Source organism: Chaetura pelagica, unplaced genomic scaffold (genome assembly GCF_000747805.2).
Source record: "Chaetura pelagica isolate M959 unplaced genomic scaffold, ChaPel_1.0 scaffold116, whole genome shotgun sequence".
Taxonomy (NCBI): Eukaryota; Metazoa; Chordata; class Aves; order Apodiformes; family Apodidae; genus Chaetura; species Chaetura pelagica.
In genome coordinates this window covers 4,015,984-4,034,382 of record NW_009953655.1, presented here as the reverse complement: position 1 = coordinate 4,034,382, position 18,399 = coordinate 4,015,984, and the positions used below count along the sequence as shown (strand labels likewise).

At 39.9% G+C, this 18,399-nt stretch overlaps 1 protein-coding gene across 1 annotated transcript in view; it reads right to left on the bottom strand.

The window, feature by feature from the left end:
* The window catches only part of MSANTD1 (Myb/SANT-like DNA-binding domain containing 1), a 30,475-nt gene that overhangs the window by 1,655 nt on the left and 10,421 nt on the right, over nucleotides 1-18,399 (bottom strand). Inside the window, 1 exon segment of the mRNA XM_010000269.1 lies at nucleotides 8,847-9,131. Within this exon segment, the coding sequence (XP_009998571.1) occupies nucleotides 8,847-9,131 (285 nt within the window).

Below are 18,399 nucleotides of genomic sequence, written 5' to 3'. Positions count from 1 at the left end.
CCCTACAGATTACCACACTTTTTTTATTTGTTTGTTCTTTTAATCTTGACATTTCTTACACATTGAATTTCTGAACTGTACTGGGAGAGACATTTTGCCCATCTGGCCATTAAAACTCCAGCTTTAAAGCAGGAATAACCATCCCATCTGGAGAAAGCACTGCACTCTTATGTGTGGTGGTAAGTTACAGCTCGTTTTTTAATGCATCACAGGGGTAAAGTTGATCCCACTACAGTATACTAGTCTCAGAATTTGCCCTGAGACACAGCAGTTACACTGCCTACTCAATTATATATTCCATCACAAAACCTTCTTCTCATATTCACATGAATTACAAGTTTATCAAGTAGGATAGCTAACAAAACAAACCATACTTCCCTTCAAACTCCTAACATGTTAATGAAAATTTCAAGCACACTAAAACCCTCTGCCTATTGATTTGTTTTAACCATAACATAAAGACAAGATGATGTATTCAATATAGTAATTAATTGCTATTTCGATTTTAGAAAAAAAAAAAGGTTATTCTGAAATTTAAAGAGAGTATTTGTAGCCCTTGGAAAACACCACATTGCTGAATCCAGTCATGCTGACATTCCTCTAGCCGGGAATCTCTTAGCTCTCCCAGGGTATAAAAGTTAGAAAAACATGTATCAAGCTATACATCTTCCTCTGAAATAGGTAGAACTGCCATGTGCAATTAGGGTAATAATTAAAGAATTTTCTTTAAGCTGCATCATGCTGGGTTTCTGTTTCAGAAGAAAAAGATAAACTGAGCTATAAGGAGAGTGCTGTCCAGGTGTGTAGTTCACATGGCCGTGCTAACTTGGGATGAGAGGACAACACATGAATTCAAAACCAGCCTACAGGGTATGTGAGTGACCACACACACACACACACACACGTAGATCTGTTTCTCTTAACCTCTCGTTTAAGAAAGAAGCATGCTGAATCATGAGGGAGGAAGAAAGGCAAGCAGGAGGCAAATGTGCAAGTGAACCACGCATCTTAAAAACCTCCAGTTACAGCTGAATAACTTGTTTTCTAACTTTAAGTGACAGTCCAAGCATTCATTCACACTTAACACCAGACTCGAGTCCCCAGCATGAAAGTGATAAGATGTCTTGAAGTCCCTTCACAAAAACAGCAGCCTCAGTGGTGTTCTGCCAAACACAGTATCCTTTCTGGGTGAAATGCAGCAATGGGACAACACAGTTGTGAGCTGTATGCCCTGTCAACATCATGCAGATTTCAAGACATCCTTGAATAAAGATAACTTGAAATCTTGAGGAATGTGTTTTTATGAATGTGAAGAAGAGGACTGGGGAGGGAGGTCATTCATCTGTGGCACATTTGTATCATAATTTCATTCATGTTCTTATCCTGCTTGACAGGCTTTGTGCAACAGCGACTGTGACATTCAGATCTCTCGGCAAGAGAAATAAACAATCCTAAGCACCTGAAAGACTTAAAGCAAATGTAACAAAAGGACACAAGCCCCTTGACATTTAAGAGTGCAATGACCCAAAAAGGGTGAGATCTATGAAAAGAAGCAAGTAGATTAAATTAAATTCTATTAAAATCTTAGAGAAAAAAAAAAAAAATGGTCTTGAGGGAAACTGAGTACTGTTTAGTCATTTGAATGTGCTGTCCCCTTCTGCACAGGTAAGAAAGAATAGCAATCTTCCTTTGTAAATGTACACTAAGATGGTGAACAGAGACCACTGGCTTCCAGATTACCCAAGAATTTAAAGTTACTTGTACAATTCAAAGGGCTTTGTCACCATTAAACTGCTATGATGAGGAAAAAGAGAAGTCATCTTTATGTTAAACAAAACTTTGGAGGTACACAAAATAAACTCACCTTTGCAGATTCTATATTCGTATTTTAGTTTGGACATCAAACAAATATATGTCAAATAAATACATGCTGCTCTGCTCAACCTGTGGGTCAAGTTTGCAGGTTATCACTGAGATTATCACAGCCAGACAATACTGCAAGAATGGGTCTTGGCTGACAGCAAATTCTTTTTGCCTCCATTAAGGGTCAGAATGATTTGAAATGTGGGTCTCAAAGAGCTCGAGTAATTGGAAAACTTCTACAGCATTCTAAGGACAGCATTGAATCTGTTACTTCAAGGAGAAAGAACACATGCTTTCTGGTAGGGAATTTTTTTTCAAGAAACTTTCTGAAATGATGCTATTATTTTAGCCAAAGTCACTTTTTTAATTTAGACTTGTCTTTACAGAGGATTTAATGATTGAAAACTCGATGGATCTCTATTATCTTCCCTATACAGTTCCAGAAAGTAGCTATGGTAAGACAGACCTCCTGTCTGAAACAAGTAAGGACTGGCTCCTGGAGCCACAAGAGGGCTGGTGCCTTGCCCAAGTAAACCCTGGTGAGAACGGTTTGAAGAAGGAATGAGAGAAAATCTGAGGCATGTAAATGGCACTGAGCTGCACTGAGGATTGTGTGATCTTCTTGGCAATTGTGGCTGCTGTTTATTTTTAACTTTCAATCAGGATTAAAAAAAAATAATAATAAAAAAAAGACATGGAGTGATTTGGATTGAAAGATCTAAACAAAGCCTTATTTTTATATGAAGAAAAAGTATCTTTGAAGTGATGTCCTAGATTCTCTACAGGATTTTATCTGTTTTTCAGTTAAGTAAATGTGGCCCATCAAAAACCTGTAAGACATATAACCATACATCCAAAACAGTAACTGCCTTGCACAGTTCCAAGGAGAAAAGAGGCAAAATTTCTGGTGGTGATGGCAGCTACCTGAGGAACTGTATCAGTGGTATCTGCAGTCTGCTAATTACTAAGTAATCTCTGGCAAGAACTTGCCCAAAATTGGGTTTCAGCACAGAGAAGTCTCCCCAAAAGCCAGGACATGAGGATTCTTCAAGGTCTCCCAAGTACTCTTTATGGTTTTTTTTACAATTATCAAACAAGCCTTGATAATTAGATGGCCTTAATTAAAAATTAAGACTTATTTCAGACACCCCTAGCTTTGGTGATGTTCCCAGTCTCCTTTTCTCTCCTCTCATAGTGACTATCAATGAAAGTGTTTTATGATCACAAGTCCATAGTAAGGACTTGGAATTTACAATCCTCTCCTCTTGCTGAGTAGCTCTTAAAGGAATGCACTTGAGAAGGTGTCTACAAAAGAAGGATCTAAAGCATCTAATTTACTAGTAAAGAACCTCAGCAAGATGAAACAATGTAGAAAGTCCAGTGATGCCTAAAGGAGTTACTTGAATACTGAAGTGTTTCCACACAGCCATCTTTCTCTTCTAGGTAGCACGCCAGAGACCTCTCAGTTCCAATAACTTTTCATAACAGAGAGTCAAGAGGGCAGAAGGGACAGGAATACAGGTTCAGCACTGAGTAAACCAGCAGCATCAGTTACCTCAGATAGTTTCAGCCAGGAGTATGTCCATTTCAGTAATGCAGAGGCACAAGCACAGGATATGATCAATGTTTGCTGTAGCAAACACCAGCTGGGTGTTGCTGGTTCTCCACCTTGTATTCCTGTGGAACCAACACCTCTAAAAAAACAGGGGTGAAACAGATCCTGACAGCATCTACAGCCTCTGTCAAAGCAGCATCTCTACTCTTTGCCAAGCCTAGTCTCTGACTGTAGATTTTGAAATCTGGAAGAAAGGGACCTAGGAAATCCAGGATCTCAAACACAACCTTCCAATATTCTTGGCCTGCAGTGCCTACGACTAGGATCCTCCATAAGAATTAGCACAGGTGTTCCCCTGACCACACAAGGTATGGAAGAGCTCTGGCATTGGGACCACATTCCAAGCAGAACCTTGCAAAGCTATTTCCACACCATGCTCTAAAACAGACAGGCAAGGTTCAGTGAAGCAAACCAAGGGGAAAAAAAAGTTCCCTCTCATGTAGGAGGTTGAAGGGAAATGATAATATGTACTGGGGACCAAGAGAACAAAGCAGATCTTCAGATATAATCAGGCAAGATATTAGGCAAGTCTCAAAAGCATTTTCTGTGCCATCTATCTAAGGTCAATTTAATTCACTGTTCAATGAAAAGTTCCCTGATTGATTGCCTGTATTCACCTGAGAAGACTCATTTCAGGCATGTGTGGGAATAATCAATGAAACAAGAGCTGAATACAAAGAGTAGTCTGCCTCCCAAAATGTGTTACCTCTAGAAAACCATGAAAACAATTCCTTCTGACTGCTTCATGGCAAAAGGGTCTCCAGTACCATTGGTTTCTGGAATTTATGGCTTTCAGCTTCTAACAGCTGTTTCTGGCTCAGTTGTGCTTTTTTAGCTATGCACAAATCTGAGTAGACTTCCATAACCTGTATCTCTATGGAAAATAATTAACAACGGTCTGGAAATAATTAATATTAATATTAGAGATGGCACAAAGAACTTTGGAGTTTGAGGGCCAAGAATCAGGCAACCTGGATCTTCTGGAAAACTAGGCTCATTCAAATACTGCCAAATGCATTCAGGAATTAATGAGGCTCATCCTTGAAGTAAAGTGTAGAAAAGAACCACAAAAATGGCTTGGAGCCTGGGCCAAGCACCTTGCCATGATAACAAGTCTGCATAATAAGTTAAGATGCACTACATAATGTGCAGAGCCTAAAGCTCCAACTTCTTTGTAGATGCTGCCTGTTCAGATTTTAAATAGCTATGGCATACTTTTAGAAAGATCACAGGCTTTGCCAAAACTGTTATTTCCTGAATTAGCATCCTCACCAAGTTTTAATGTGCTTCTATTGCACAATCCATATCGTGGTTCATTCATGTTACCAGTTCTTAGTTTTCATCTGTGTGTAAACCTTCTGTACCAAACGATATAATGTATTAAAAATTAAAGTTCAAATTAACATTTGAAAAAAGACGCTGGTTTAAGAAAGAGATTAATCAGTGGAACAGATTCCTGTAGGGAGGAGTGAATTCTCTATCTTTTGAATATTTCAGATCTAGACTGGCTATCTAGCAAAAACTTTCCAAGAGTCAAACGAGTCACAAACAAAGAAGTGGAGGACAACAGAGACATGGGGCTCCTGAGTGTAACAGTTCTCTTTTTAAGAGAAACACATCACAAAACCCGTTCCATGACGTTTCTGGGCTCCACACCCAAATTAATTGAATTTAAATATATGGGTGATGTTTAAACAAGAAGTCAGACTAGACGACATGGTGCTTTTATTATGGTCTACTAACCTATGAAAGCAACTCTTTTACCTCCATTTTCAGTATGATAGAAATGGCAGAACAGTCCTGTTATTACTTTAGCAATGAAAATAAAGACTTTAAGCTAGTCCACAGGATGCAAAACCACTGTTTTCAATTAGATGAAAACTCATTTATAGTGATGTCAGCAATTTTGATTTTAAAAGTTTAAGCTGCACTACAAGACTCCACCCTGTTGCATTGTATTATCTGACCATAATACAATAATTCTATTATTGTCAGATGTTTTATGGACATTTCAGTATAATATAGGCTTTGTTGGAGCTGAAGAGCAATGTTAGAACCATACTAAGCAAATAGCAGGCACCCCATTAAAGAGAAATAGGGAGTCCAAATGTTTTCCTCATCTGCAAAATGAAACAAATACAAAAAATATTTTAATCCCCTGTTAATTGTATTATCCCTAACTAGCATTTTTTTGTGTTTTGTAAGAAGGTTCCAAACTCAAAAATAATTTCCAAATGCAAAGAAAGCCAGTTTCTTAGCCCGAGAGTATGTATGTATTGATTGAAGTTGAAATCTTGACATTTTCTCACATGAAAGCTAAACATTAAATTCAATACCTTTTTTTAAGTTGTAATTTATATAACCAAGTAGCCTCCTGCTATGTTCAGGGATAATGTGGAAAATACAAAGCTGACATTCAAAAGCTGTCTTTGAAAGTTTGAAGTGAATAACAGTAAAGTTTCAGAAGTTTAAAAGTTGACTTCAAAAAAGTGCTGTTTGAGCATTTTTTCACTATCCATTGTTGCTATAACATTATGATTTTTATTACTGAAGAAAAAAAGCCCATAGCATAAGTTTTCTTTGCACACTTGATTGGTCTGTGCATACTCTGCTTCACAAAAAACCAAGGAATATACAGTTGTAAAATACGAGATGTAAAAATGCCATCTATATTTTACATACAGAATCACAGAATGGTTTGCAACTTCTAATCCAAGCACGATGCTCACCTGCAATGTTACACTGACCTCTGAAGTTCTATCTACTGCTCAACCTTTTTTTTTTTTTTTTAAACACAGCAGAACTGTATTTTAACTTGTGAATACGTAACATAACTTGCTGTTAAACAATATGCACTGAATTATATTGCACAAAATTATTTTAAAGCAGAGATTTTGAGAGTGTGGCTGCATTCATAAGGTAGGGAACAATGTATTATGGAAGTCCTACCATACTGACAGCTGATCTGCCCTTCACTCCAGCTCCCAACCCTGTTGCTCACCCATCCTCAGCAGGCAACAGCAGCACTGCAGCCTGACCTACTGCAAGGACAAAGGGTCAGAACCTGCCATACAGACTTGCAGGCAGTTGGAAGCCAGTCTGTGCCACTGCAGACTAGATTTAAATCATAAAATGGTTTGAGTTGGAAGGGACCTTAAAGACCATCTAGTTCCAACGCCCCTGCATGGGCAGGGACACCTCCCACTATGTTAGGTTCCTCAGAGCCCCATCCAACCTGGCCTTGAACACTTCCAGGAAGGGGGCAGCCACAACCTCCCTGGACAACCTGTGCCAGTGTCTCACCAACCTCACAGGGAAGAATTTCCTCCTAATGTCTAACATAAATCTCCTCTCTTCCAGTTCTGATCCATTATCTCTTTTCTCTCACTACAAGCCCTTGTAAAAAGCCCCTCCCCAGCTTTCCTGTAGCCCCTTCAGGCTCTGGAAGGCTGCTATGAGGTCTCCCTGGAGCCTTCTCTTCTCCAGACTGAACAACCCCAACTCTGTCAGCCTGTCTTCATAACAGAGGTGCTCGAGCCCACAGATCATCTTCATGGCTCTCCTCTGGAGAGGAGCTCCAAAACCTCCATGTCCTTCTTGTGTTGGGGGCTCCAGAACTGGACACTGGGGTGTCACGAGAGCAGAGCAGAGGGGCAGAATCACCTCCCATGACCTGCTGGCCATGCTTTTTTTTATCCAAAGAGCTATTCAGTGATCTTACTTAAGGAAGACACACACCTAAATGATCAGCAGTTCAAAACTGGCCAAGTAAAAGATTTCATACTAAAACAGGTTAGGTAATTACTTTGGGCAAAGTAAAAAATAACAACAAACCCTCAACCTCTACTGGCAAAAACACAGTAGAGCCTACATTTTCTAGATCTTATCACTATGGAAATAATTCACTTAGAGTGGCTTAAGTCCACTTCAGCTGTAACTGAAAGCACCTAGATGAGAGTGGGAGTCCACGTGCAAACTGTAAGCACAACAGATACGCTTTTGTAGTTGATTAGCTTGACTGCTTTGATGGCTTGTCTACACCCTGGAATGAAACCTGGTGTGGTGACCCCTCTCCTCCCCTACTAGGCACCTACGGCACAAAATCTATCTTGTCCTGGAGTTTTTCCTCAGCTGAAGCAACTTAACATCCATTCATCCTACCAACTACTCTAGTGAATAAACTATACCTCACTCTTGCAGTAACGTTACCTTCTAATTAAATATTAAATAATAGTATTAGAAATAAAATTATAAATGGAAAAATAGTTATTGCATCAGAAACATGATCTTGGAGTCTACAGATGCTAAAATCAAGAAAGACTGTATATCAGGGATATCAGCTACTTACAATGAAAAAAATGCAGCTTGTGAACAAAATTGTTACTGCAGTTCAAGAGTAATAAACCACAATACATATTTGATAGCAAAAAAAAAAAAAAAAAAAATAATAAGTTTAAGAAATAATCAGCTCTTCAAGGGCTATTTGCTTGAATTAATTTACCCTCATTTTATCCATCCAAGAGCAGGCCTGGAAACAATAATCCAAACTTGTTAGGTGGGTTCTTCTTCCAGCTCAACTTCGCAGTGGCATGACTGACAGATAATTTTACTGTTCTGTTTAAAGCCTCACAGACTCATGATAAGGATCTCTAGGATCAACTTTTCTTCCTGCCAGAAAACTGTAATCAACTCTTATTTCACACCACTCTGGAAGAAAAATGAGACCACTAAAGTCTAAAATTTGTATCAAGTGTACAACACTGCTTGTTGTTAGAGTGCTGCTTTCCAGAGAACTCTGATCTTATCAGAATAGGAAACACACGTTTGCATTCTCAAACTAGCATTTACCTTGAAAAAGTGATGTTCTCAATTGCATTTAAAATGTTGCAATGTACTATCAAACTGTATGTGTAGCGTTTCAGTATGGACAGAAATAGTTTGCATCTTTTCACCACTTCAATAACAGCTGAAGCCAGAGAAATTTCACACTCATACCAAAAGCAAAACTAGAGCAAGCCAAAAGTCATCTGAGCAGCATGTTGTACCTCTGACTGCACTGCAGGACTCCCTTGAGCATGCCCATACTATTATAAACACTCTACCTCACATCAGCAGTGACATACCTGCTGAGTTCTGGCAATATTATACAACGTTTTGCCCAGTCCTCCTAATCTATTCCAGTCTCTCTTAAAGGGGTAAAGAAAATGCCCTAAATTCAGTGAAGCGGCTAAGACTGGGGAACAGATCTCATGTGTGATTTACAGAAAAGATACAACAGCTCTTAGAGAAAAAGGTGCTGGGGTGTCCCCTGCGTAGCAGATCCAGTTCATTTTGTGAAATACAAGAAAGGGGGGAAAGAAGATGCTACCTCAGCTTGTAAGAAAGCAAGCTTGACGAGCTCTCTGAGTGTTCATCTTCAAAGCACTCTTCCCTTCCTTCATATGTAAACTGGTTATATGGCAAATACAGAGGTGTAGACTTAGCTGATGGAGACTGTGAGGCCTCTGTCTGGGATGTAGAAGGACCCGGCTGCTGATTTTCATGCATTTTCACATCGCTGTGGTCTGTCACTTTGGATAAGATCCTATCAATGGTTTTGTAGTAAGGCCAGTCAGGTGCAACAGTCTCACTGTCAGTCATGCATTTTAATTTCCTGTAAAAAAAAGGCATGCAACATTAAAGCTTGTTTTCCTATTAAAGTACTTTTCATACAGATCTATCTATCTCAAAACATTTGTTCTGGTCACATTTAGGAGTCAAACTGAATGCTTCTAATGAGAATAAATTTCGACACATCTTTTAATCTCCAATGAAGCCTGTCATTTTCCTTTCCTAGATCTACCTGTGACTAAAAGGTGCACGTAAACACTAAATGAAATAAAATACAAATAAAGAACATTATAACCTCAAATAGAACCAGTACTATGTTGGTTGTAGAGTAGTTTTTCTTCCCCTCACAGAGTGCCAGACTAACCAAACTGACAGCAGTCCCCAACACCTAGAGTAGGCAACACACCACAGCCTCTACCAAACTATGGGCAGCCCTGTACTTGCATGCTTCACAGAATGAGTAGTTATTTTCCATTATGAACACCAGTGGCTATAAAAGTAATTCATGTCTTTCTTAAATCTTTTTCCTAATATTGCCAGAAGCTCTGAATTGCCCAGGTTAAAAAGATAAATAAATTTTGAAAATTAAAAAAAATAAATAAATAAATAAATCACACACCACCTAATAAACAAACCCAGTGAAAACAGTTAATAGTGCATTATAAACTGCATGCACAAAAACACTACAGATTATCAACCATCATCTTATCTTTCATATGCATCTTATTGTGAGATCTGTTGCTCAGCCCTAACACAAAGTTCACAGCTATCTCACTTGCTACCCATTGTTATTTCTTTTACTGAGAAATCTAAAAGTGAGGTGTGTAGATAAACTATACATCTTAAAGAAACTCCAGCACCCAGCTGGAGTCCCAAACTTTCTTGTCATTTTCCTGTTCCAGTTGGGAACTTGTTCCTCTAAATCAAAAAGCAGCAAGGGAACACAACAGGAAAGGCAAGATCAATGACCAATGCCCCATTTTCATAAACCAGATTCCATTCAAATTAACACAAAGCTGAACCAAATTTGATTCTCCCAGCTAGAAGACATTTCCATTTGCAGAAAAAAAGGATAAAAACTATTCCTGGACAAGTGGCCCACCCCCTTTTCTTGAAGGCTGTCAGGTTTTTCCTCCTCTGAATCTCTCCTGCCTACACCAGTCCTGCAAAGGGTAGAATTAAATAACTTGTAAACACAATTACAATGGTGCCAAACTTAAAAGTGAGAACTTGAAGTTCTTCCTTTTAAACAGCTCTCAGCCTAGGGTAAGGGGATATCCAACAGCGAGGAAAGAAGGCAGAAAGATTTGCTTAGACTTTAAAGCCATTTAAGGATTCTTCTTTTTTTGCAAGGTCTGATGAGCTTTTCCAGCTCTTTAGGAATGCACATCATAGTCTCACATAGCAAACCCTCCATAGCCCATCCATATTTTTTATGCCCTCTATGCATTCAAAATTGTAATTCCATACAGGTTTCACAACCTGCTGCTGCAACCTTAAAGCCAGAGAATATCTAGCATGACCTACCAATACACACATATCCATCAAGGACAGATAGAAATAGCTAAATGCAGGCTGACAGCAACACAATCACAGAATCCTAGAATGGTTCAGGTTGGACGGGACCTTAAGGATCATCTAGTTCCAATCGCCCTGCATGGGCAGGGACACCTCCCACTAGACCAGGTTGCTCAAAGTGCCATATCCAACCTGGTCTTGAACTCTTCCAGGGAGGGGGCATCCACAACTTCCCTGGGCAACCTGTTCCAGCATCACTTGATATTAATTTTAGTTGGATTATTTAGGCTATTATACATGAAACCTGTATCAACTAAACCACTATAAGCTGCCAGCCAAGTCTGCATTTCACATCTGTTTGCCTATGTTGAAGTCCCCAATATATTCAAGCAATGGGGTTTAAAACATTACCATCCTCAGCTGCTCATTGCCCTGCATTCACCATGGACAGTCAGACCATGGGCAAGACAACAAAAAGCCATGTGTGAGCACATCCCAAACATGCCAGTGCCCAGTTCCACAGCTCTACTAAGATTTGATGGGACATGGAACAAAAATAAGGACTACCATCCATTTGGAGTATAACATCCCAAAGTGGATACATGGATATTCTTGGAGACTGTGTCTAAAGGGTTTCTGCTGTCAAGCTGGACAACTGACATCACTCACTCTACCCTCATTCACAAGACATAGTCATTCATTCAAAGAAAGCAAGTGGGTCAGTCAGATATGATGAACTCTTAGTAAATCCGTTCTGGCTATTTCCAGTCACCATTTTCTCCTTTATGTGACTGGAAATTGCTTCCAAGATGGCTTCCTCTGGGATCTTCCTAGGAGTCGAAGGGAAAATGATCAACTATTAGTTCTTGTCTTTTATGCTGATGGGTTCAACAGTGGCTTTTCTTGAGTCCTCAGGGACCTCCCTCAATCTTCACAAACTTACAGATGTGATTCCTGACTCAGTTATTTTCTCCTACTGGTATTTCATCTAATCCTGCTCCAGGCACAACAGACTGAGGCACCTGGGCAATGAAGAGTGAGATAAAGAAAGGTGCCAAGTATCCTCAGCCTTATTACTATCATCTGCTTTCAGTAAATCACCCACCCCTGGATGTGATTTTCAGGGCAACCCTCAGTATCAATACAGGCTGGGGGATGAGTGGATTGAGAACAGCCCTGAGGAGAAGGAGTTAGGGGTGCTGGTGGATGAGGAGCTCAACATGGGCCAGCAATGTGCACTTGCAGCCTGGAAAGCCAATCGTGAGCTGCATCAAAAGCAGTATGGCCAGCAGGCTGAAGGAGGTAACTGCCCCTCTGCTCTGGTGAGACCCCACCTGCCCCACTGTTCAGTTCTGGGGCCCCCAACGCAAGAAAGACATGGAGCTGCTGGAGTAAGTCCAGAGGAGGCCATGAAGATGATCAGAGGGTTGGAGCAGGTCTCCTATGAAGACAGGCTGAGAAAGATGGGGTTGTTCAGCCTAGAGAAGAGAAGGCTCTAAGCAAACATTATAGTGGCCTTGCAGTGCCTGAAGGGGCTACAGGAAGACTGGGGAAGGGCTTTTTACAAAGGCACATAGGGATAGCATGAGGGGCAGTGGTTTTAAGCTAAAAGAGGGTACATTTAGGTTAAACATTAGGAAGAAATTCTTCAGTGTAGAAGTGGTGAGACACTGGCATAGGTTGCTCAGAGAGGTGGAAGATTCCCCATCCCTGGAAACATTCAAAATCAGATTTGATGGGGCTCTGAGCAACCTGGTCTAGTTGAAGACATCCCTGCATATTGCTGCGGGTTGGACTAGATAATCTCTAGAAGTCTTTTCCGAGCCAAACCATTTTATGTTTCTACAGAAAGTTTTCAGGAGTAGGTGTTCTGCCCAAGTAGGTCAGTACCTTGGTTTTTTATGTTTGAGCTTAGCTGTATAGCCAGACTCCATTTTTTTCACAAAACTGTGAAGGTTTTGAAGGAAGAGCTGTTGTTTATTTATCTGCTCACACAACGGTAGAGTTGAAGCTGTATAAAACCAGGTATTTCCCTGGCTCTGAATGCATTGAATGGGTACTAATTCTTCCACTTCTGACTCCGTGCCATAGCTCTGGGCTGAAAAAAGGGATCACAAACAAGAGGTAGGCAAGAGAACTTCATTGGCTTAAAAGCAGCACCAGTGGCAACCATCTACCTGTATGGAGTCTGGCTCATACATAAAGGAAAAAGGATGAAATTGATGGAGAGATGAGAAGATAAGGGGAAGGGAGTGTCAGCCCTCTGGAAAACAAACAGGAACACTGCAGGTGGAGGCAAAAAGGCAGAACATTTGCTGGAATAGTGGTGATGGTGTAGCTTTCTGGTAAAACAAACCAAATAGGTGATTTGGTTATATTAATATCAAGTTTTAGGATTTACTGATTTTCAGATATTTTTTCCTACAACTGCTGGAAGCCCAGAAAACCAAGTGAGACAGCTGTGAAGTTTTGCCTGTATGAAAGTAAGCATAACCCTGCCAGAACTGAAGTCTAAAGCAAAGATGAATTTACTGCTCTAAGTCAGTCATTACTGCAACTCAACACAGCAGGTCTCAGTTGCATCCAAAATGAAAAGCTGGGGGTTTGTTCTTCTTCTTCCTATGTAGTTTCTGTTTTAATGAAAAATGTAGAAGTTAAAAGGAAACGAGGCAATAGCAAGGCTGGGATGCAATAGTCCAGAAATGAGAGAGGAAGACGAGCCAAGCGTTCAACACTGAAAACACACACTTGGCATATCCCTGCCTGAGTGAGCAAGCCAGGCAGAAAGATTAGGTAAGAAACAGGGGTAAGTAAGAAAGTCAGCAGAGCTTGCAAAATAAATTCACGCTTGGTTTATCTCAACTTGTTGCTGCTTCATGAAGCTCTATTAAAACCCAGCTGAGAGGAGAGGCGACCAAGAACTCTCTTCCGGAAACACAGGGATCAAAGCCAGGTTTTGAGTGGACAGACATCTGAAGTATGAAAAACACTGTCAACCCAGTCAGCTCGAAAGGTGGTCACTTGTCTTATTGCAGAGAAGTGAATAAATTAATGGGCGTTGAGATCCTACTGCCAAAATGCTCCACTGAATGGCCTGAGACACCAGTTGAGTAATTTCTGCTGCCATTGACCTTTCCTCAGACTTTATTCTCTCTGCCTATTAATCTACCTTCTAAAATAAAATCATTACATTATTATGTTCTGGAGAGATTTTTTAAATCATTATTCAGCCAGTAAAAAGCAAGCAATCTATAACATGGGGATGGGAGCTTCCCTCTTTTTCTCAAAATACTACTGCTTTTTTATTATTATTAGTGTGCTTGATATTAGTGCTTGCCTTAAGGAATGGATACAAGATCCACCTCTTGGGGTTTTTGAGAAAAGCTTTCAAAATACATAATAAATAGCAACTGTTCATGAACCAATCAATGGTGAGAAAAAGATGTATGAATTTACAGTACTAAGTTGTGCATCTGCTCCAAGTTATTGAAATTAAAAAGAAATCTGGTAAAATATTCAAATTCAAGTTTTCACAGTAATTTGGTTGCACTTACACTTTATCATTTGCTGTAGCAGAGGTCAAATCTTCCAGTTGCTTAGTGTTATAGGGTATAGCAACAGATTACACAAGCAACATTGTTTAATTGCTATCATGTACACATGAAAATAAAAAAATTAGACTAATCTTTTATTCAAATCATGAGAGTGATTCAAATTTACCAATCATTAACATTAATTGACTGTGATTCAAACCAAAAAGCAACAGCTGCATCCTGTTTCCTAGGCTCTGGGGAGGGTGATGTTTTTTGAAAATAATACATTTGCATTCACACAGTTCTTATTTTTAAACATCAGAAGGAATCAGTCAAAACTATGGACCATTATGTAAGCTTTACAAACCCTGCTTCCTTTTCATAAGCCAGTGTGTATTCAGTCAGTGGAAATATTATAACAGCAGATACAGCGCACTGTTACAAAATTAACATCAGCGTACTAGCAGTGACAGGACAGTGCTTGCTTTTAGAAGGAATCATTATAGGTTTATATGCTGAATGCCCACAGTAGCCCACATCACAGAAAGAATTCAGCATGTACTCTGAGTGATGCTCAACTGCAGAAGCTGGCATGGTAATCTCAGCAAAACTTTTGATGACCAGCACATCAGAAAGCTCAACTTGGGATTCCAGCAGCCTTGACTCAGCCCTTCCTCCTTCCAAGGCAGATAAAAGAGAGGCTCACGCAGCTCACCCCACAGGTGTCTTTAAAACTGAACATTAAAAACCCAGTGGCTGATCTATCCACAGCTGATATTTCAGATTCTACTGCAACTCCTATTAACAGAGTTTTACTGAAGTACACCTGCAGAAAAACTTTCCTTCCACCTATTGTGCTGGGCAGAATTTTCCACCGAGCTAATTTCCACAGTGAATGAAATGGTCCTTTAATATACTGAGACTGCAGTAAGAATTACTTCAGGTCATGGTATATTTTTCCCTGAACAGTTTCCTCCAAATGCACTTAGAGTACACTAATGCAGAGGAATACAGGAACTGCTCCCAGACCAGCCCATTGTCTTGCTGCCTCCCTTTTGGTGAAGGTCAGTGCAACTTGCTTTTTAGGAATCGAGTCTGGGGGAGACATCCACCTATGAAGACACATGGTGACTTTTCCATCAACAGCTACTAATGTCCTGAAACCCGTTATCTTTATAACTCTCTCTAATTTGAAGACAAACAATGTCTCTATTTTTATTTAATAAATCTAATCTTTAGTTAAAAAAATAACAATAAAGCAACCTACTGCTCTCTTGGTATCAATGATTTTCAGTGGCAACGAGTTCCACATGCTTATTATGCAGTGTAATACACTTTTATATAACTTTAACTAGTTTTACATTTCTTGCCTTGCAATTCCAATAAATAACTTCTTGTATTACAGCAAAATAAGTATCTGCTTTATATTCTGGAAAACAGTACTGTATATTTTTATGCACCTCTCAAACTCCTTTATATTTCTTTGCTTCTTTCCAAGTAAGTCACAAACTTTTTCATTTCTCTTCACAAGAAAGGAGAAGGCTTTCCACATCTCAGCCTAATTGTGTCTTCTAAACATCTCATTCTCTTGTCACCTCACTGGGATATAGGGCAGGCAGAAATAAACACAAGAATCCAAGGGGGAAAAAATTACATAAACCAGATGTATGTAATGGCATTTTAACATCTGAATAATTTTTTCACTTCAGATGTGGAGGAATGGGATACCATCAGCCTGTAATTGCTTTTGTGTTTGATACTCACATATGCTGAACTAACTTTATGTGGCAACACAAAATCCCATTTATGGTTCAAATGTACCCAGAGGAGTGAATACTTGGGCTGTGAGCCCATACTGAGCACTGTGCACATAGCTGCATTAGCTGTAGCCACTGCAATAATTACTGGCTAAGAAACACTCCTCCCCTACCTGTGTGTATGTTTGTCTGACTGACTCCTGCACAAGCAATGGCTTTCACTCACCAAAATAAGCAAAATCGTATTTACAAAACTGCATCTTAAAATTATATGGGATCCGCAGACTGGAAAGCACCATTATAAATGTGCCCACTGCTTTCTATTTTACATCCTTTCATGTTTCAGATCTTCTAATATCTGTTTTGAGAGTTGTCCCAAGATAAGACACGCCACTTCTAACACTTCCTTAAAAGGACTAGTAGAAATACTCAAGTACTGCTTTTTCTTTTATTATATATATATATATATATACACACATACACATACATATGCATAGCAATTTGTAGGAATTTTATTCCTATAGAATTTTCCTACAGAGATTTCATTTCCCTTTATGAAACTGTGGCACATGGGTAATACTATTATCTGATTAAACATTCCAATCCAATTAATTTTTATCAAACTAAGGCTACAGAGCACAGCACTGTAAACAGATGCCTAAAAAGCTAAAGGGTCCTGAAGTGGTGAGAAGAAGTAACTGTCTGGGTGCAGAACAACCCCCTCACTCCTGCCGCTGGTGCTCGGTTGTCCCACATCATGCTTACTAACCCTACATAATCATTACAAACCATTATCTCAAACACAGAGCATTTGCCCACTCTCAGGGTCTTCTTTTTCAGCGCAGTGATGACACCCCGAAATCCAGCCAGATAAAGCATCTTCCTCAAGTATCCTCCAGGCACCAAAACATGGATTAAAACTCGGCTGCCTCACTGCAAAGCCAGCAGTTGGTGGCAGCTCACATCATTTACAGCTTCATCACACTTCCTACCCTCACACACCAACAAAAAGTACCCAGAAAACTAAAAACCGTAAGCCACAGCTTTTGTTTGTCCCTGTTCTCTCTATCAGCTTGCCCTGAAGGCAAAGAACACAGGCGTGCTTTGGGTTTGGAAGATACATTTCACATTCTAGAGTACAAAATGAAACAGCACCGTGACTGTGCAAGGCAGCTTCTAACTCTCCTAAATTAGCATCTTAATCAATAAGCAGGGAGCTGCAATGTACTGCAAAATAGAACAGCAGCATGAGAACATGCAGCAGAAACATTCTTATAAGTTCACAGAAATAGAAGAATATATTTAAGTGCTGCGTTTCACACACACACAGAGTGTATGTACCTGAGAGATTTCATTGCTTCCCCTCCCCCAGTGCAACTTTAAAGTAAAAACATTAATTGGAAAAAAACTGAGGCTGTCGGATCGATGCAACACTGAAAATGTAGAACAAAGGCTGACAGAAATAACCCGTTCCACTTGGCAATTACGGCACTTAAATACCGTGCAGTGCTGCTAGACACCTGTAAAATCTCGGTGCCGCTGAGACGTCTTTCGCAGCAGGGAGGACTGCAGAATTAGCAGACTAAGCAAAGGCCTGGGAGTCAGCAACTCCCGACTTCTAAATCTGCATCCGAGTGTGAACTGCCGGGAGATGCTGGGCAAAAAAACTGTCTTACTTCCAGGCTCTCTCGTCTACAGTCTGGCTGAAGGAAATTGCAAGGCTTGCAGCAGCACTGGCACAACGTTTTGGAGACATTAGCATTTACTACAAAGCACCAAGTTTCATATTAAAAGGAAATTATATAAAGATTATGCTTCTGGATCATACAAATGTAGGAGGACATTCAAAGTTAAGGGGTTTACAGGATTTTCCCTAGTTTTCTATTTCATGAGTAGTAGTCTCTACACTAAATACAGTGAGGGTGCCTTACAGAGAAGGGAGCAGTTTTAACATGGTTGCCTGCTGTAATAACCTTTTTTATTATTAATACAAGCTTTGAGGAGAGATTAAATAAAAGAGTCACATATTTGATTTTCTTGCATTACAAGCACATAGCTAAATCACCACTCAGGATTTCCAGTATGAGGCAGTTTTTGCCTCACAGAGATAAGAATTAAAAAAAATAAAATCATCTATATATGCAAATATTTCTGTTAAGTTCTAATTTATTTTTTTTTCCCTGCAAACAACAAATGCACAAACGCCTCACATTTTCTTAAGCCAACTTCCCCTCCTGACTGACACTGCCTGCTCTTTATCATCCCCTTGTAGCCACCTACACCCTCCCCCCGACTCCTTTGGAGCATATTGACGGTGCACATCGATTGATTCCCACTCTGCAGATACAACAGTTCTTTCGCTGCTGCTTCTGCTTATAATTATAGCAATGTGTGTCACTCAGTAATAAGACATTCAATTATTCTTGGCCCCGTGAAGTGTAACCCTTCAACTCACAAAACCAAAATCTAGGAGCTTCAGCCCCCTACCCCCCCAACACCCTCC